This window comes from Aplysia californica, unplaced genomic scaffold (assembly GCF_000002075.1).
Source record: "Aplysia californica isolate F4 #8 unplaced genomic scaffold, AplCal3.0 scaffold00054, whole genome shotgun sequence".
Taxonomy (NCBI): domain Eukaryota; kingdom Metazoa; phylum Mollusca; class Gastropoda; order Aplysiida; family Aplysiidae; genus Aplysia; species Aplysia californica.
In genome coordinates, this window is record NW_004797324.1 from 1,032,293 (window position 1) to 1,046,120 (window position 13,828).

Here is a 13,828-nt window from a genome sequence, read left to right on the forward strand (position 1 = left end):
TAAGGACCAGCCCAGGCTCAGTAAGATGGTAAATTCTGGCAACAGAAAGAGACTCTCTTTGTAAAAATATCTCACGCACGCGGGAATAAAACAACAAACGTAGTGCCACAGTGTATTCAGAAATCGACGTAACTAGAAAATCAAGCAAATAGAGTGTGAAAGTTCGTCTGTAAGTTTGCGCTTTGCTGGTCTGTCAATAGGTGTGTCTTTATCTCTGACTATTCTTTCCATCTTTCATTATCTTGATCTCTCCATTTCTCTATATCTGACTGTTTCTCTCTACTTCTCTCTTCCTCTTTTTCGCTCTATTCTACTGTCTCTCCTAAAGAGTAAACGTCCATCTCTTTGTTTACGTATTGCTTGTCATTCAATAGGTATGTCTCTATTTTTGTCTGTCTGTCTCTCCTTCTTTACACCTCTCCGTCTCCCTATATCTCTCTGTTTCTTTCTTTCTCTCCCTTCCCCTTCTTAGCGTTCCTCTTCTGTCTCTTCTAAAGAATGTTCGTCTCGCGATTTACCTTTTGCTTGTCTGTCAATTAATATGCCTTTTTCTTTTTCTATCTGTTTCTCTCTCTCCCTTCTTTCGCATTTCTTTCCCTCTATATCTGTAGTTTTCTATTTATCTCCCTCTTCCTCTCTTTCGTTCTCTTCTTCTATCTCTCCTAAAGAGTTCCTTTCTTGGTTTGTGCTTGCTTTTTGTCAGATTTAGATATTATGTCTCTATCTCTGACTGCCTTTCCTACTTTCCTTCTCTCAATCTCTACTTCTCTCTAGATCTATTAGTTTCACTCTCTCTTTCTCTCTCTCTCTCTCTCTCTCTCTCTCTCTCTCTCTCTCTCTCTCACACACACACACACACACACACACACACACACACACACACACACACACTCACACACACCCTGCCCTCCCCCCTCTCTCCGTCTTTCTCTCTTTCTCCAAATATGTCTGTCTGTCAAGAGCTCTCACCTAGTCTCTTTCCCTCTTAGTTTTTCTTATTTTCCTTGGCTCTAAGAAGGTCAAAAAACAGGTTTATGTCGAACTGACGGACAGTGCCCCACCCTCACGCGGACAGGGAGGCCGCAAAATGCTACAACATTTCTGACATAGGTGTGGCATTAATAGTTTCATCGCACTCCGTATGTCTTCTGCATAGCTGTCTTTCGTTGAACAGTCCAGAAAATTAATGGACGCCGTCCTCCGTCGCCCCTACCCCCTCTACTTTTTAAATGACCTTCCACTCCAGCCCCTAAAAAAAAACAAAAAAACAGTGACCAAAAAACAAACAAACAAAAACCCCCCCAACAACAACAACAAAAAAACAAACAAAAACAAAAACTATAACAACAACCTAACAATATCAACAAAAAAGACACGAACCTACAATAAATGGGCACCGTCTAAAAATCTGCTTCTATCTATCTATCTATCTATCTATCTATCTATCTATCTATCTATCTATCTATCTATCTATCTATCTATCTATCTATCTATCTATCTATCTATCTATCTATCTATCTATCTATCTATTTTTCTGTCTATCTATTCTTTCTTTCTTTCTTTTTTCTTTCTTCTTTTCTTTCTTTCTTTTCTTAAAATTCACTTACATACCCTTTATTCTCTTCCTGCACCCCCCCCCCTCCCCACACACACACAGACAATGAAAGTTGACAGAGGACAGGGATATATCCATGTTCATATGAAGACACTAATCATTAAAAAGAATTACTTTGGCAAAAACAACAAAAGAAGGCCCAAAACATGCAAATCAAACCTCCAGGCCAACATCAGAGACTGCTGACTGAAACAAAAAATAAAAGACAGAACAAAACAAAACAAAAAAACTTTTTAAAAAATGAAAACAAGTAGACGTCCCTGAAAAATTCCAAAAAAACAAAAAAGTTGTTATTGCTTTTCTTGACACGCCCCGTGCCATTTCCTTCTCCACTTCTCAGCTTGAGAATTGTAGGTTAGTCTAACGGCCAACTCTTCGCTCTCTGTTCGTGTTCCGCTGGTGTCCGGCTGACAGGAGGGACAGCTCGGACACAGGTGCATCATTATTCAGGACAAGACGAACCATAATTTATGTCCCCGTCCCTGTCAATCACTGAGCCAGCGATGAGTTCTGTCCTGGTCTAAGGTATCAGACCTCTTAAAGCGAAACTGAAACACTCTGTATATTCAAACACATTTTCGAAGTCTTATTGCTGTTTGTAACAAAAATCTGACAGTAATCAAAAGCAATATTCAAAGAGAGAAGTACAAGGGGTTACTGTGAAACACAGATTGACAGGCGGTAGATTAAATCAAAAACGAAAAGTTATCGACATTCCAAACGGAACAAATTCTCTTTCAATACTTTTGATGTTTGTACTTTCCATGCCCACGGGGTGTTTGCCAGACTGTGAAAAGGGCAATATAAAACGTGCAGTTGGAAAGATGACTAATTATTGAGCAGATGAGTGGCCGACGGAGGGAACTTTGTTCTCATTTGTAAGGCCTCTAGATTTGCTTGAAAACCCGGTGAATTCTATGCAGTTACTTTCACTAGTTTTTAATATTTTTAAAAAAAATTCGAAGTATAGTGCAAGGGATTCATTACAGGACTATATTCTGTTAACCATGCATTCCCGCGAAAATCACAGGAGGCAATATAAAATGTTTGCTCCACTGAAGGTGAGTTATGTATTTTTTACACTTTAATTAAAGTAATTTTTCCCGCATCCGACATTGGGGATTGTTTGTTAGTGAGACAACGTCCTGGGCGTTCGGTACATTGTTGTAAGGTGGCCAGTTCCTTTCAGCGCCGCCTTTACTTCCCCAACTCGAAGTCAGGTACCCGTTACTGCTGGGTGGGCAAGAGGGGGGGGGGGGCGAAAAAAGACCCGTGTCTGAACCGAGGCTCGAACCTGGACTTTCCGTTTCGGAGACAAGCGCACTAACCGCTCCACCACCGCATCCTTCAATTAGAAAGCGAAATATCGATAAAAGGAGTTTCTGAAACTAAATTCTTATAAAAATGCATATAGGGCTTATAACCAATGTTCAGTAGATCTAAATGAAAAATATTGTTTTGGGAAGATAACTGCACCAACATACTTCTGTTTCCAACTTTAAGAGTTCCCTTTTATTATTAGTCCGAAACCTTAAATAAAATATTATGTTAAAAGAGAAGATTGTGAATATCAGTGCCATTCCAAGAAAAATGATAGTAGGCGGCTCTTGACGTCTAGAGGCACAGTGTTCACCTCTCATTCAATAGGTTCCTGGTTCGTAACCTGACAGTGACGGAAAATTTTCTTCCCTGACGTTTTCTCGTTTCACCTCCTTTCATGCTCTCGAACCGTTTTCTGTCGTTTGCTTTCGTCTCCACCTTTTTGCTACTACTACTACTACTACTACTACTACTACTACTACTACTACTACTACTACTAGTAATAATAATAATAATAAAAACAATAAATAGCATACATTTGTATTGTGCATGTCATAACCTCTCAACAACCAGCTCTATACTTTTTTTGAATTATTTTATCACTCAAGCAGATCCCACAACACTCAGGAACATTCTCGGTTTTCCGTGAAACATCCAATTCACGCAGCCAATTAAGCACTGACACACGAACAGGCCGGCATGATCTTTCGGATCTCTGTCATTACTCGTAATCTGTTCCCACCTTGATGAATAAGGGACATTTGTGTAAACTGATTTCTCCAAAGACTCACGGTCGGATCCGTGATGGGGTTTGAAACCACGACCTGTCGGTGGTGAGTCCAACAGCCTTACTACTAGATCACTGACGCCACAAGAAAAATTTTTCAAAAAGTCCGCACACTGTTTCTCTGTTTATAAAACAGTCTTGTTTGAATACTTTTTACTCCATAAAATACATACTATTTTTTCACTGGGGTATGCTCACCGACAACGCATAGCTGTTATATTATGCATACGGCCTGAAGGTCGTTTGTTAATACTCAAAAGTCATACATTAAAATTTGAGTGTAAGAGTAGAAAACGAAGTGCTTTCTTGGGCATTTAAAAGTCAGTCAAATTGCCTTGTTCATCTAGGAAGGAAGATAAGACGACCTAGAAAGCGACCAGGCGAGACGTGCATGACAAAAGAGACCTCTCAGCAACATTCCAAGTGATCGATAGCTCTGATCTTACGTTGCTATGTGTCGTTCGGTTTGTCATAGAAGACGTTTCGGAGATGTTTCTTGCACCTAACCCCAGCAGCAACACCAACAATGATCTCTGCCTCCTTGTAACGGCAGACGATGGGAAGGCGCGTTTTTTTTGTATATTGCATATTTATAAGAAATATGTTGACGATCAGGAGGCATTTGAAGTATCGCACACGCTATTACACTACGAAATAGCCAGACTAAAGTACATGATGAATATGAACATGCAAATGCAGGAAATGGGATCTCTTTTTTTCTACCCACGCCACCTTCTGGTGTTGTTGTACCCATTTTGATCAAAGACAACACCTATAAAGAAAGATGTTCCTCACAGAGGAATTGAGTTCTCGACCCAGAATAACTTTCCATGTCTGACTTGAAAAAATCAAAGTAAAAGTGACTTATTTCCCAATGGATATGGCTTGTAGACAGAGACACATCTGGAGGACCCCCCTTCCCCTCCCCCTAGTCAGTTCTCCATGGATCCAAGGATACACGTAAGAACTCGGCTTACTTGTCGCATACAGAAAAAGTATACCCAAAAAACCCTTGTAAGGTACAAATTAGCATTTACACCTTCCCATAAAATCCACACACTTTTTTTTTGGTGGGGGGGGGGGGTACATTGTGTTTATGCATCCCAATATGTATAAACGTTTTCTAGGGTCAGTGGAAAGTATAAAAACATTCTAAGCGTGTGAATGATAGTGTAGAGAGTCACTTTTACTGGTACCTACATGCCCAGCCTGAAAGAAGAAGATACACATGTACGAGAGCTTACCTTTGCGTTTTTCCTTAACTGTTTCCCCTTTGACATTATCAAGGCTTTTTCATGTGATTTCCCGAGGGCTGTTTTTTCCCTCGAAATTCGTGGAGTTCAGCAATAAACACACACACATAATGTTCAAGGTAAGTTTCTGCCCCGGATCATTATAGAAATTAGTGATAAATATTTTTTTTTTCGAAAATGTTTTTGAAAACAACGAACATATGTTTTTCCCTAAATCTTTAAAAAATTCATTTGTCTCTTTCTCTTGTGAACCAGTAAAACGCTCCTTCATCTAAATGAATGCTTGAACAGTTGGATTTTTTTCTATTTAAATAAAACTGAAATACCCCCCGGGGCAGTGCCACTGACTGAAATGTCTTTAAGCCATTTCCAAAGGGGGGACATTTCTCTTTCAAGCATAGTAGAATTGTAAATGGGCTGACTCATGTGACGCTCATAACTGTACCTGGTCTACAACAGGGTACTGTTGCTTTCTCTTTCCTGATCCTTACTATTGTAATTTTCCTCTACTTCTTTTGTATGTTTGTCACTCTCTTGTGACCTGCTATTTTGGGGTGCCTTGATAGTCGAAGTAGACCTTGTGCTGTTGAAGCTAGAGAGGTGAACAGTCTAAGTCTGATTCCTTGTAAAGACTTCTCTGTTGACACCCACCCCTTGGCGCTCATATGACCTTATGCAGTTGTGAGCGCCGTGAAACCCTCTACTATAAAATAAAAACAACAAAAAACCCTGAAATATCTGCTTGAAACTTCAGCGTTTAGCAGACAAACTGTGATTTAGTACATAATAATATACATGTGAATTTTACGCTGCTCTGGCAGGCACACCGTGATCAGGATTTTATCATGTAGGTCTACCGAGCGGATGGTACATGTTTGAATCCGCACTGGGAAGTTCTGAACTTGGATCGTTTTGTTCAATTTTTAGGGTTCGAAACCCATTTGGCTTGGTCCCATCCTTTCTTTTAATCAACGCTAAATTCGGAGCTTCTAAAAAACGTTACTGTGTTAAACATGACGTTAGAGCATTAACATATTATACCAATACCGAGGAACTGATCAAGGCTGATTCGACACAAAGGCTGAACTCGGTTCAAATTTTGCGAGACCTAGGTTTTTTGTGAGGTACAGTTTTAACGCAACTCATATACACACCGAACAAATTATTTTATCCCTGAATGCGCCCCTTCTCTCCCACTTCCTGATACTCTATCACTATCCCCTTTATCTTTCCACCCCCCCCCCCCTGTCTCTCTCCTCTTCCCTCCCCCCTCTATCTATCTCCTTCTCAATAATATTATATCGCTTTGTCTTTCTCTCCTGTCGATCTCCAGCCCCCCTCCCCCACCCCATCTCTTTCCTTTCCCCCTCTCTCTTCTTCTATCGTCTTCCCACCCCTATTTTTTCAATCTCCCCTACCCCACCCACCCCAGACCCCCACCCCTAGGTTGTCTCTCTTACCACATCTCTTTCAACCAACTCCTCTTCTCTCTATATCTCACCCCCACCGTTACTGCCCACTCACCTAACCTCATTCAACCACCCTCTTCTTCCCCCAACCCCATACCCCCACCCTCACCTTCACCCAACCCCATATCCCCATCCTCACCTTCACCGCACTTACTCTCTTTTACCCACGTCCACAGGTACTCATCCCCTTCCTCTACCTCACAACTCACGTGCGCGCTGACGAGACCAGAGTGTTGGCGGCTAGTGTGAAGGGTTTGGGAGGAGCAGGACTCACAAACGTCCCTGGTCTGGGTACTGGAGTCTTCCTTGATCGGGACGACACAGACCTAGTCTTCGCCAAAACAGGACGTACGTTGCTTTTGATTTATTTCTGTTTGTTTGTTTGTTTGTTGTGTTTGTTTGTTTGTTGTATTTAAATGTTTTTTTAAGTTCCCATCTCCTGTCTTCTCCCTCGTTTACCTTTCCTCCCCCCCTCTCTTCCTTTCTGTCGCCCTCCCACCTCTCCTTTCCACTACACACTTCTATCGCCCTCCCACTACCCCTTATTTTCACCCTACAATTTAGGAGGTGGGCCTCGACTCTGCCTGTAAGGGTGAACTGAACTGAGAGGGGTACAACATCCCACAGGACTTAAGTAGAAACTTACACCTGACTGAAGACTACAGAAAAAAAGAACAAAACAGACAAGGTCACATTTCAGGGATGTTCCGAAATGTAATTTTCATAACGGTTTTTTTTTCAAATTTAAAAATTCCTTGGTCTTCTTGGTATGTTTTTATTCATCGTTAATGTTTAATGCTACAACCAACAGCCCAAAAACATGTGTTGGGTAATGATAAGGTACTTCATCGTTGCACCTAGAAGACACGAGAGCTGTTGCCGTGTAGGCAAGTTCTTTTTTCTATTTAATTTTAGAACAGTTAAGCTTGCCTTAACGACACTGTCCAAACAATCAGCTGCATAATGACTCTGTCCTATGCGCCGACCTGTTAAAGTCTTTTCTCTCCTTCAATGATCCAAGGCGTCCACCTGTCTAAGACAATCTCTTTTCTCCTCGACATCGGACGCTTATCTTGGACAGTTTCAACATTCATTCCCTTTGTCTGTTTACTTGTAAGCCCGAATTGGACCTGGTAGGCAGGGTCGAATAGCTCATCATCTATAACTGTGTCTATGTGGGTGCAAAGAAAACAAACACACATGCATAATTACATACACACACATAAACACGCGCACTTTGCATGCAATAAGCATTTAATCCATAGGCAATCCTCTCTCCCTCTCTCTTTTTCTCTCTCTCTCTCCATCTCTTTCTTTCTAACTCTTCCTCCTTCTCTTTATCCCTCTCCCAACCTCTCTCTATCACTTTCTCATTTTCTTTCCTATCCCTCCTCCGGCTCTCTTCATCATGTTCTCTTTTTCTTTCCCCATGTTTTGTCTCTTGCGCATCCTCTTTAATCAAATTACGCACACCCCCCTCCCATTTTTTCTTTTGATGTGGATTTAATATTTTTTTAAATTCACGTTTTCTTTTCTCTATGGCATCTTTGGTGTAACGGGTAGGAGCGTGTCTTGAGTTTGATTCCAGCAAGGGAAAGACATGTTATAGAATATCTCTGACCGCTTGCTAGATTGCTGTTTTTGATTTTTTAAAATCAAATCCGGGTCTGCTCTTACAGGCAAGACCGTAGCACCTCGTTTTCTAAATGACGTTGATGAATGTGTAAAATAACTACATAACTACATGAACCAGGGGCTAAGACTGACTTGTTTGACAGGGTAATCAAAGTGAGATGGGACCAGAGAGGGCCTGGAGATATCACACTCACACACGTCACAAGAATCTTACTGGAGGCGGCAACATTGAGTTGTGAATGAAAACAAATCTGAATTCATGTCGTATGCATATTCAACCGCTAAAATAATCGGGAAAACATTTAATTAAATATTTATTCTAACTAACCGTGAATTTAACTTAAGATTTGAATACACGAACACCAAGGAAAGAAGCAGAGATGTCAGTACTACAATGGCAGGTTATACCAGACAGTCTAAACACTTTGGTAGAGCATGCCAATTATTAATTTATTATTTCACATTTGGCTGTTTTTGTCTATCTTTTCTCGCGGCCAGGAGCCGGTGTCATAATCGAGGTCATGATCTGATTATAGGACGTTAAAAAGTCGAGGAAAAAAACACGCACTCGCAGCAGTCAATATATTATTAGGAGTTAGTTCCCTTCACATCTGTGAGGTAGACTCGACCAGTGTAATAGTTAGCTTACTTAATCAGCGTGTGTGGCTGCTTATAACTGTGGCTCGAAAGGGGTGAACAGGGTATATGTGGCAATGAAACAGTTTTGACTGCTATGCACATGTTCCCTTTAACTCTATTGGTAGACTCTTCCAGCCTCACTTTAAGCTTACTTAATCAAAGCTTGAGACTGCTTATGGAGTGGCCCGATAGGGGTGAACAGGCTATTTCTGTGGCAATGAAACGGTATTAAAGGTTTGGCATAGTCTATTGTTCGTTGGAGATTATGAACGTCTTTTTACTTTTAATTTATGAGGCTTACGTCTAGAGGTGAATTTGACTGCGACAATGTTTCAAAATTAGGAAGGGCAGCAGTGATTATTTGATTATACAGTCGCTTCGCCACTGAATGAACAATGTATCTTATCTTCTCTACTTTTCAGTTGTCGGAAATACTGGGAACATCGGTGTTGTGGGTGGAGGAGCTGGGATTGGAACCGGGGTGGTAGGTGGTGTAGCTGGTGGTATAGGCGGTGGGGTAATCGGTGGGATAGCAGGTGGAGTGGGCGGGGTTCCAGTCATGGGAGGACTCGGGGGTCTGGGAGCCGGGGGAGGAGGCAATAATGTGGTCACTGTAGTGGACGTTGGAGGTCAGGGAGGAGGAGGATTAGGAGGAGGAATAGGAGGTGGGTTAGGAGGTGGGTTAGGAGGAGGGTTAGGAGGAGGAATAGGAGGTGGTATAGGAGGCATAGGAGGAATAGGCGGAATTGGAGGAATCGGAGGAGGGTTAGGAGGAATAGGAGGAGGTTTGGTAGGAATCGGAGGAGGGCTGGGAGGAGGGTTAAGATTGATAGGAGGAGGAGGGGGAGGGGGCGGAGGAGGCCGGGCTGTGGCTGTAGGGGGTGGGGCCAACATTGTCATCAAAGGAGGAAACGTGTCGGTAAGTACAATGTGTTGTTCTCTTACTTATCATATCATTCTTTTTTCTTCATAGGTAACATCGTTTTTGACTTCACTGAGACAACGCATGTAGTCAGTATGAAGACTAATAATGGCATATATTATATTATAGTATATTATTATGAGTAGGGAAATATGCATTTTTAAAGTGTTACAATAAGATGCCACCCAATAGCAGACTCTCCAACAAATTGACTGACTGATTGACTGACTGATTGACTGACTGAATGACTGACTAAATGACTGACTAAATGACTGACTAAGTAACTGACAGAGTTTCTGACTAACTCACTCACGTAACTCTCGTTTCTTCGAACCTTCGCTCACTTACTTATTCTATTGTATCTATACATTTTGCTACCTCAGAGTAACAAAGTTATATCTGCTCAGTTCCTAGCTTTGAGAAAATTGTCGTCAAAGATTTTGAGTTTTACAGCATGTCAAGTTTTTCAAATGCTATTCTTTAAATATCTAGATAACGACTCAGAATAATCTTACAGTTTTGATAGAGCAGAGAGAATCCGACCTCGTGGTCGTAGTAACTCTAAACGGCTACAAATGTCAGATAGAACTTTGTAATTCCGAGGTAGCGATTGACATATTCATCTACGTATTGACCGATCAATCAATCACACACTTGGTTAACTTTTGTCAACTTGATCTTAGACATTCAACCCAAGCATCTACTGATCAATCATTAACCTGTCAATGTAGAAAAAGCCTCGGCGTCTGTGGTGTAGCGGTGAGACATTTCGCTACCGTATGCAGATGACGTGAATTTGATTACAGTGATGGGGGAATTGTTGTCTAGTATCGTTGTCTAGTATCTAAGCCCTCCTGCTGAGACGTTGTATCTCTTATTCCAGGTTGGGCATGAGAAGAAGGCCCGACACTCGTCTCCTAAATAATCTAAGTGCATAGATGGGGGCGTAGAAACGTCTAATTAATATCCTTTCACTGCTGTGGCGACGTAAGACTCACGTCTCCTCTGTGTGCTTTGAGTGACCGTATTTGGGCTCTCTTAACGTAATGTATTCTTAATATTGTGTAAGGGTCAGTTTAGGCTGATTTTTTAAAGCTATAAATATGTATGCTGCATAAGTGGGTAGTGCAAGGATTTAACTCCTTCAATGCCTGGCCCGAGTCTGTCTCTCTGGTTGGACAATCCGAATAAACGAACTCTTGTATTGTACCCCATATACATACCCCATTTCTCCCACCATTCATCCGTCTCTCCTCACCAATATCTCCTACTAACAATACACCTACGTTACCCTAGCACATGTTAATAGAAGACAATCTTCGAAACAATATGTAAGCATCTAGTCTTCTTTTTATTTATTGGTCTTAATTTCTTCATGTGTAGATGTCTTTTTTGAACTCACTAAAGTTAAGTAATATAATTAGGTTTTCTTGACTTACCCAACAACAACAACAACAACAACAACAACAACAACAACAACAAAATCAGTTTGAGAGTCTGCCCGGGAGGTCGATGTTTTGAAAACACTAATGTTGTCTCCACGATATCAGCCCACTGTCCCTTTCGTTGTAGAGTTGAGAGTGTTGACGGTTATTGAGCTGTGGGTAGATAGGGGACAAAGACGATACCAATCTTTAAAAATCAAACTAAAATGTAGCCTACAATGAATTACAAAATTATAAGATTTATAAAAAGTAGGAATCCCCTTTAACTCGAAGACTTGTTTCATCACTCAGTTCTCGTGTCTGGCAGTGAAAGGGCTTAAAATATTTATTAAAAATAAGTAAAAACCAAACATTAAAATCCGAGAAAACAGTATAAACAAGTCTATAGCCCAAATCAAACAGTGACACGCTATTATTATCTACTTTTAAATGATAATTGCCCCTGCTATTTTTATGTGTAAGAGGAAAGCCCTTATTGGTCCTAACCGTAGTACTGGTGTCAACAATATATTGTTATGTCTACTCTGTATGCTTGTTTTCCCCCACAAAAAGACACAATAACAAACAAAGTAACCCCCCCCCCACAAAACCAAAGTACTGGTTACTATTAACACTTTCTCTATTTCCAGACACGGTCAATAAGGCAACCGTCGTTTGTCAAATACGTGGTAAGTATCCTCGGGTTTAGTTGGGTTTTTTTCACTGACTTTTTCTGGATTGAAAGAAGAGGAACACACACACACACACACACACACACACACACACACACACACACACACACACACACACACACACACACACACATATATATATATATATATATATATATATATATATATATATATATATGAGAATGTCCATTTTTAGTGCCGGGAAAAGAAGTAGGAACTATAAGTGGAGCACTCCAATCGTCCACAAGAACAATCCACAAACTTGTAAACAGGTTAATGACTTAGCGTGCTTCTTCCAATTGGGTATTTGACTGAATTAGATTCAAAATGCCAGAATGAAAAGTATTATATTAAAGTCACAAACAATCTTACTTTCACTTTCAGGTTCCCGGAAGGAAACGGTTTCTCGGTCCGGGCTATGGCCCTGTGTTCTATGGAAGAAAGGGCATCAGCAAAAGACGCTTTATTTACTCCAAGAGAAGGCGTTTCTTTGGCTGATCTGACACGCCCCGTGAGTTTTCAGCAAACATAAATATACCAACGCTTTTGTTTGTTAAAATAAAAAATTAAATTAATTCAATAGTGGTCTCTTAGTTCACTATTTGACCCAATTTTAGCCTGATGAAGGTCAAGGGGCGAAGGTACTGCTCGCACTCGACTATATAGTGCTTAAGCATCTCAGTAAAGTTTTCATAGAGAGTGAAGAGCGGCAGCCATGACAATAGACAATCTAGGAGCATAATGTCTATGCTCTCCATCGACCGAAGAATCTGTGCAATGCGCGTTGTTAACTCGGCTTTCTCAGCCAACATTATCTCATCGACCGCTTCCTTAGAGAATTGCGCAACTTATTTCCCGTGACAACATCGATTCAGGGAGGAGTACGAACTAACACGATTTTTGCTTAAGATAGCTCATATATAATATTATTTTATACTTATAGCTTCACTCTGAAGTTGTTGTTTTTTCTTAATTAAGATAACAAATACTCTCTTGGCAGCCACTTAAGAATACCTGTTGTCATGACTTTTTTGGGATATTACTCAAATACTTAAAGAGCATCACACTAATGATTATTCGAGCCGTTAGATCAGTTAGCATCATGCTGGGCCATAGTACAAGAGGCCCTGGTTCGAATCCCAACTGGAGCGTTCATGGGCTGGGGTTCCTTATGAGAGATTTCAAGGCTCTTTAAACGCTTGGTTCTATCCAGTAGGAGATGGAAGTTAAATTCTGAGGTTCCGTCTCAAAGAAAGCTGAATTGAGTTGGAAGGTAAACCCATAAAATTCAATTACAGCTACAGTTTCTCTCATAATTGTCACTTTGAATAACTCATATAACGTAACGTACTTCTCTCTCAAATTTTGCTGTCTTTCATTCTCGGCGTTGTCTGTCCATTGTAGGTTGCAGCCTGCCAACAATGAGCTCCACTCTGTTCTTTCTGCTATTCTACGTATTCAGGTTGTTCCCATCCGCTCTCTGGTGTCATCTTTCCATCTTCTTCCTCTATTCCACTTGATCGTTTTCCTGCTCTTTCTCTCTATTCAGTGAATCTTTTTGTTCATCTGCTATCCTTCCTTCTAACTATGTGGCCTGCTCATTTCCATTGATGTCGAAGTATCAATTTGGGAAACATCTGATTGTTATTCTGCTACTCTTGTTTTCTTTCGTTTTTTTTTTTTTGGTTTTTTTTTTTTTTTTTTTTTTGGGGGGGGGGTTTTTTTTTTTTTTTTTTTTTTTTTTTTTGTTTTTTTTTTTTTTTTTTTTTTTGGGGGGGGGTACTTTTGTTGATCTTGTTTTCTTATACTCAGCATTGTTTTTTTCCATTGCTCGTTGTGCTGTTGCTTGAGATATCCGCAATAGTAATGGTATGGCTCTCACGACAGGAAGTGTTGTAAAAGTATATAGGCGTTAGTTATCTAGTGCTTAGACTCTCAGGCTCGTAATTATGTTTGGAAAGTTGGGGGGGGGGATGAAAGTTCAATTTGATATGACTTAGTGTCCTTTGGAAAGACTCTTAACAAGAATGTTCCTATTTTGGCTCCGTCCTATCACAGACAGAGACACTATC

General features: G+C 40.6%; 1 protein-coding gene across 1 annotated transcript; it reads left to right on the top strand.

The window, feature by feature from the left end:
- The first annotated feature begins 2,658 nt into the window (after positions 1–2,658).
- LOC101854478 (glycine-rich cell wall structural protein-like) lies at positions 2,659–12,254 on the top strand. Its single transcript, XM_005092893.1, has 6 exons — positions 2,659–2,676; positions 4,614–4,682; positions 6,621–6,792; positions 9,141–9,637; positions 11,715–11,753; positions 12,141–12,254. Exons 1-6 carry the CDS (start codon positions 2,659–2,661, stop codon positions 12,252–12,254), a joined length of 909 nt encoding a protein of 302 aa, XP_005092950.1.
- Positions 12,255–13,828: the final 1,574 nt, after the last annotated feature.

Bases quoted from the DNA above. Each gene is read 5' to 3' on its own strand.
- LOC101854478 (XM_005092893.1), top strand. The intron at 9,638-11,714 runs GTAAGTACAATG...CTCTATTTCCAG, and splicing joins TCAAAGGAGGAAACGTGTCG to ACACGGTCAATAAGGCAACC. The intron at 11,754-12,140 runs GTAAGTATCCTC...TTTCACTTTCAG, and splicing joins CGTCGTTTGTCAAATACGTG to GTTCCCGGAAGGAAACGGTT.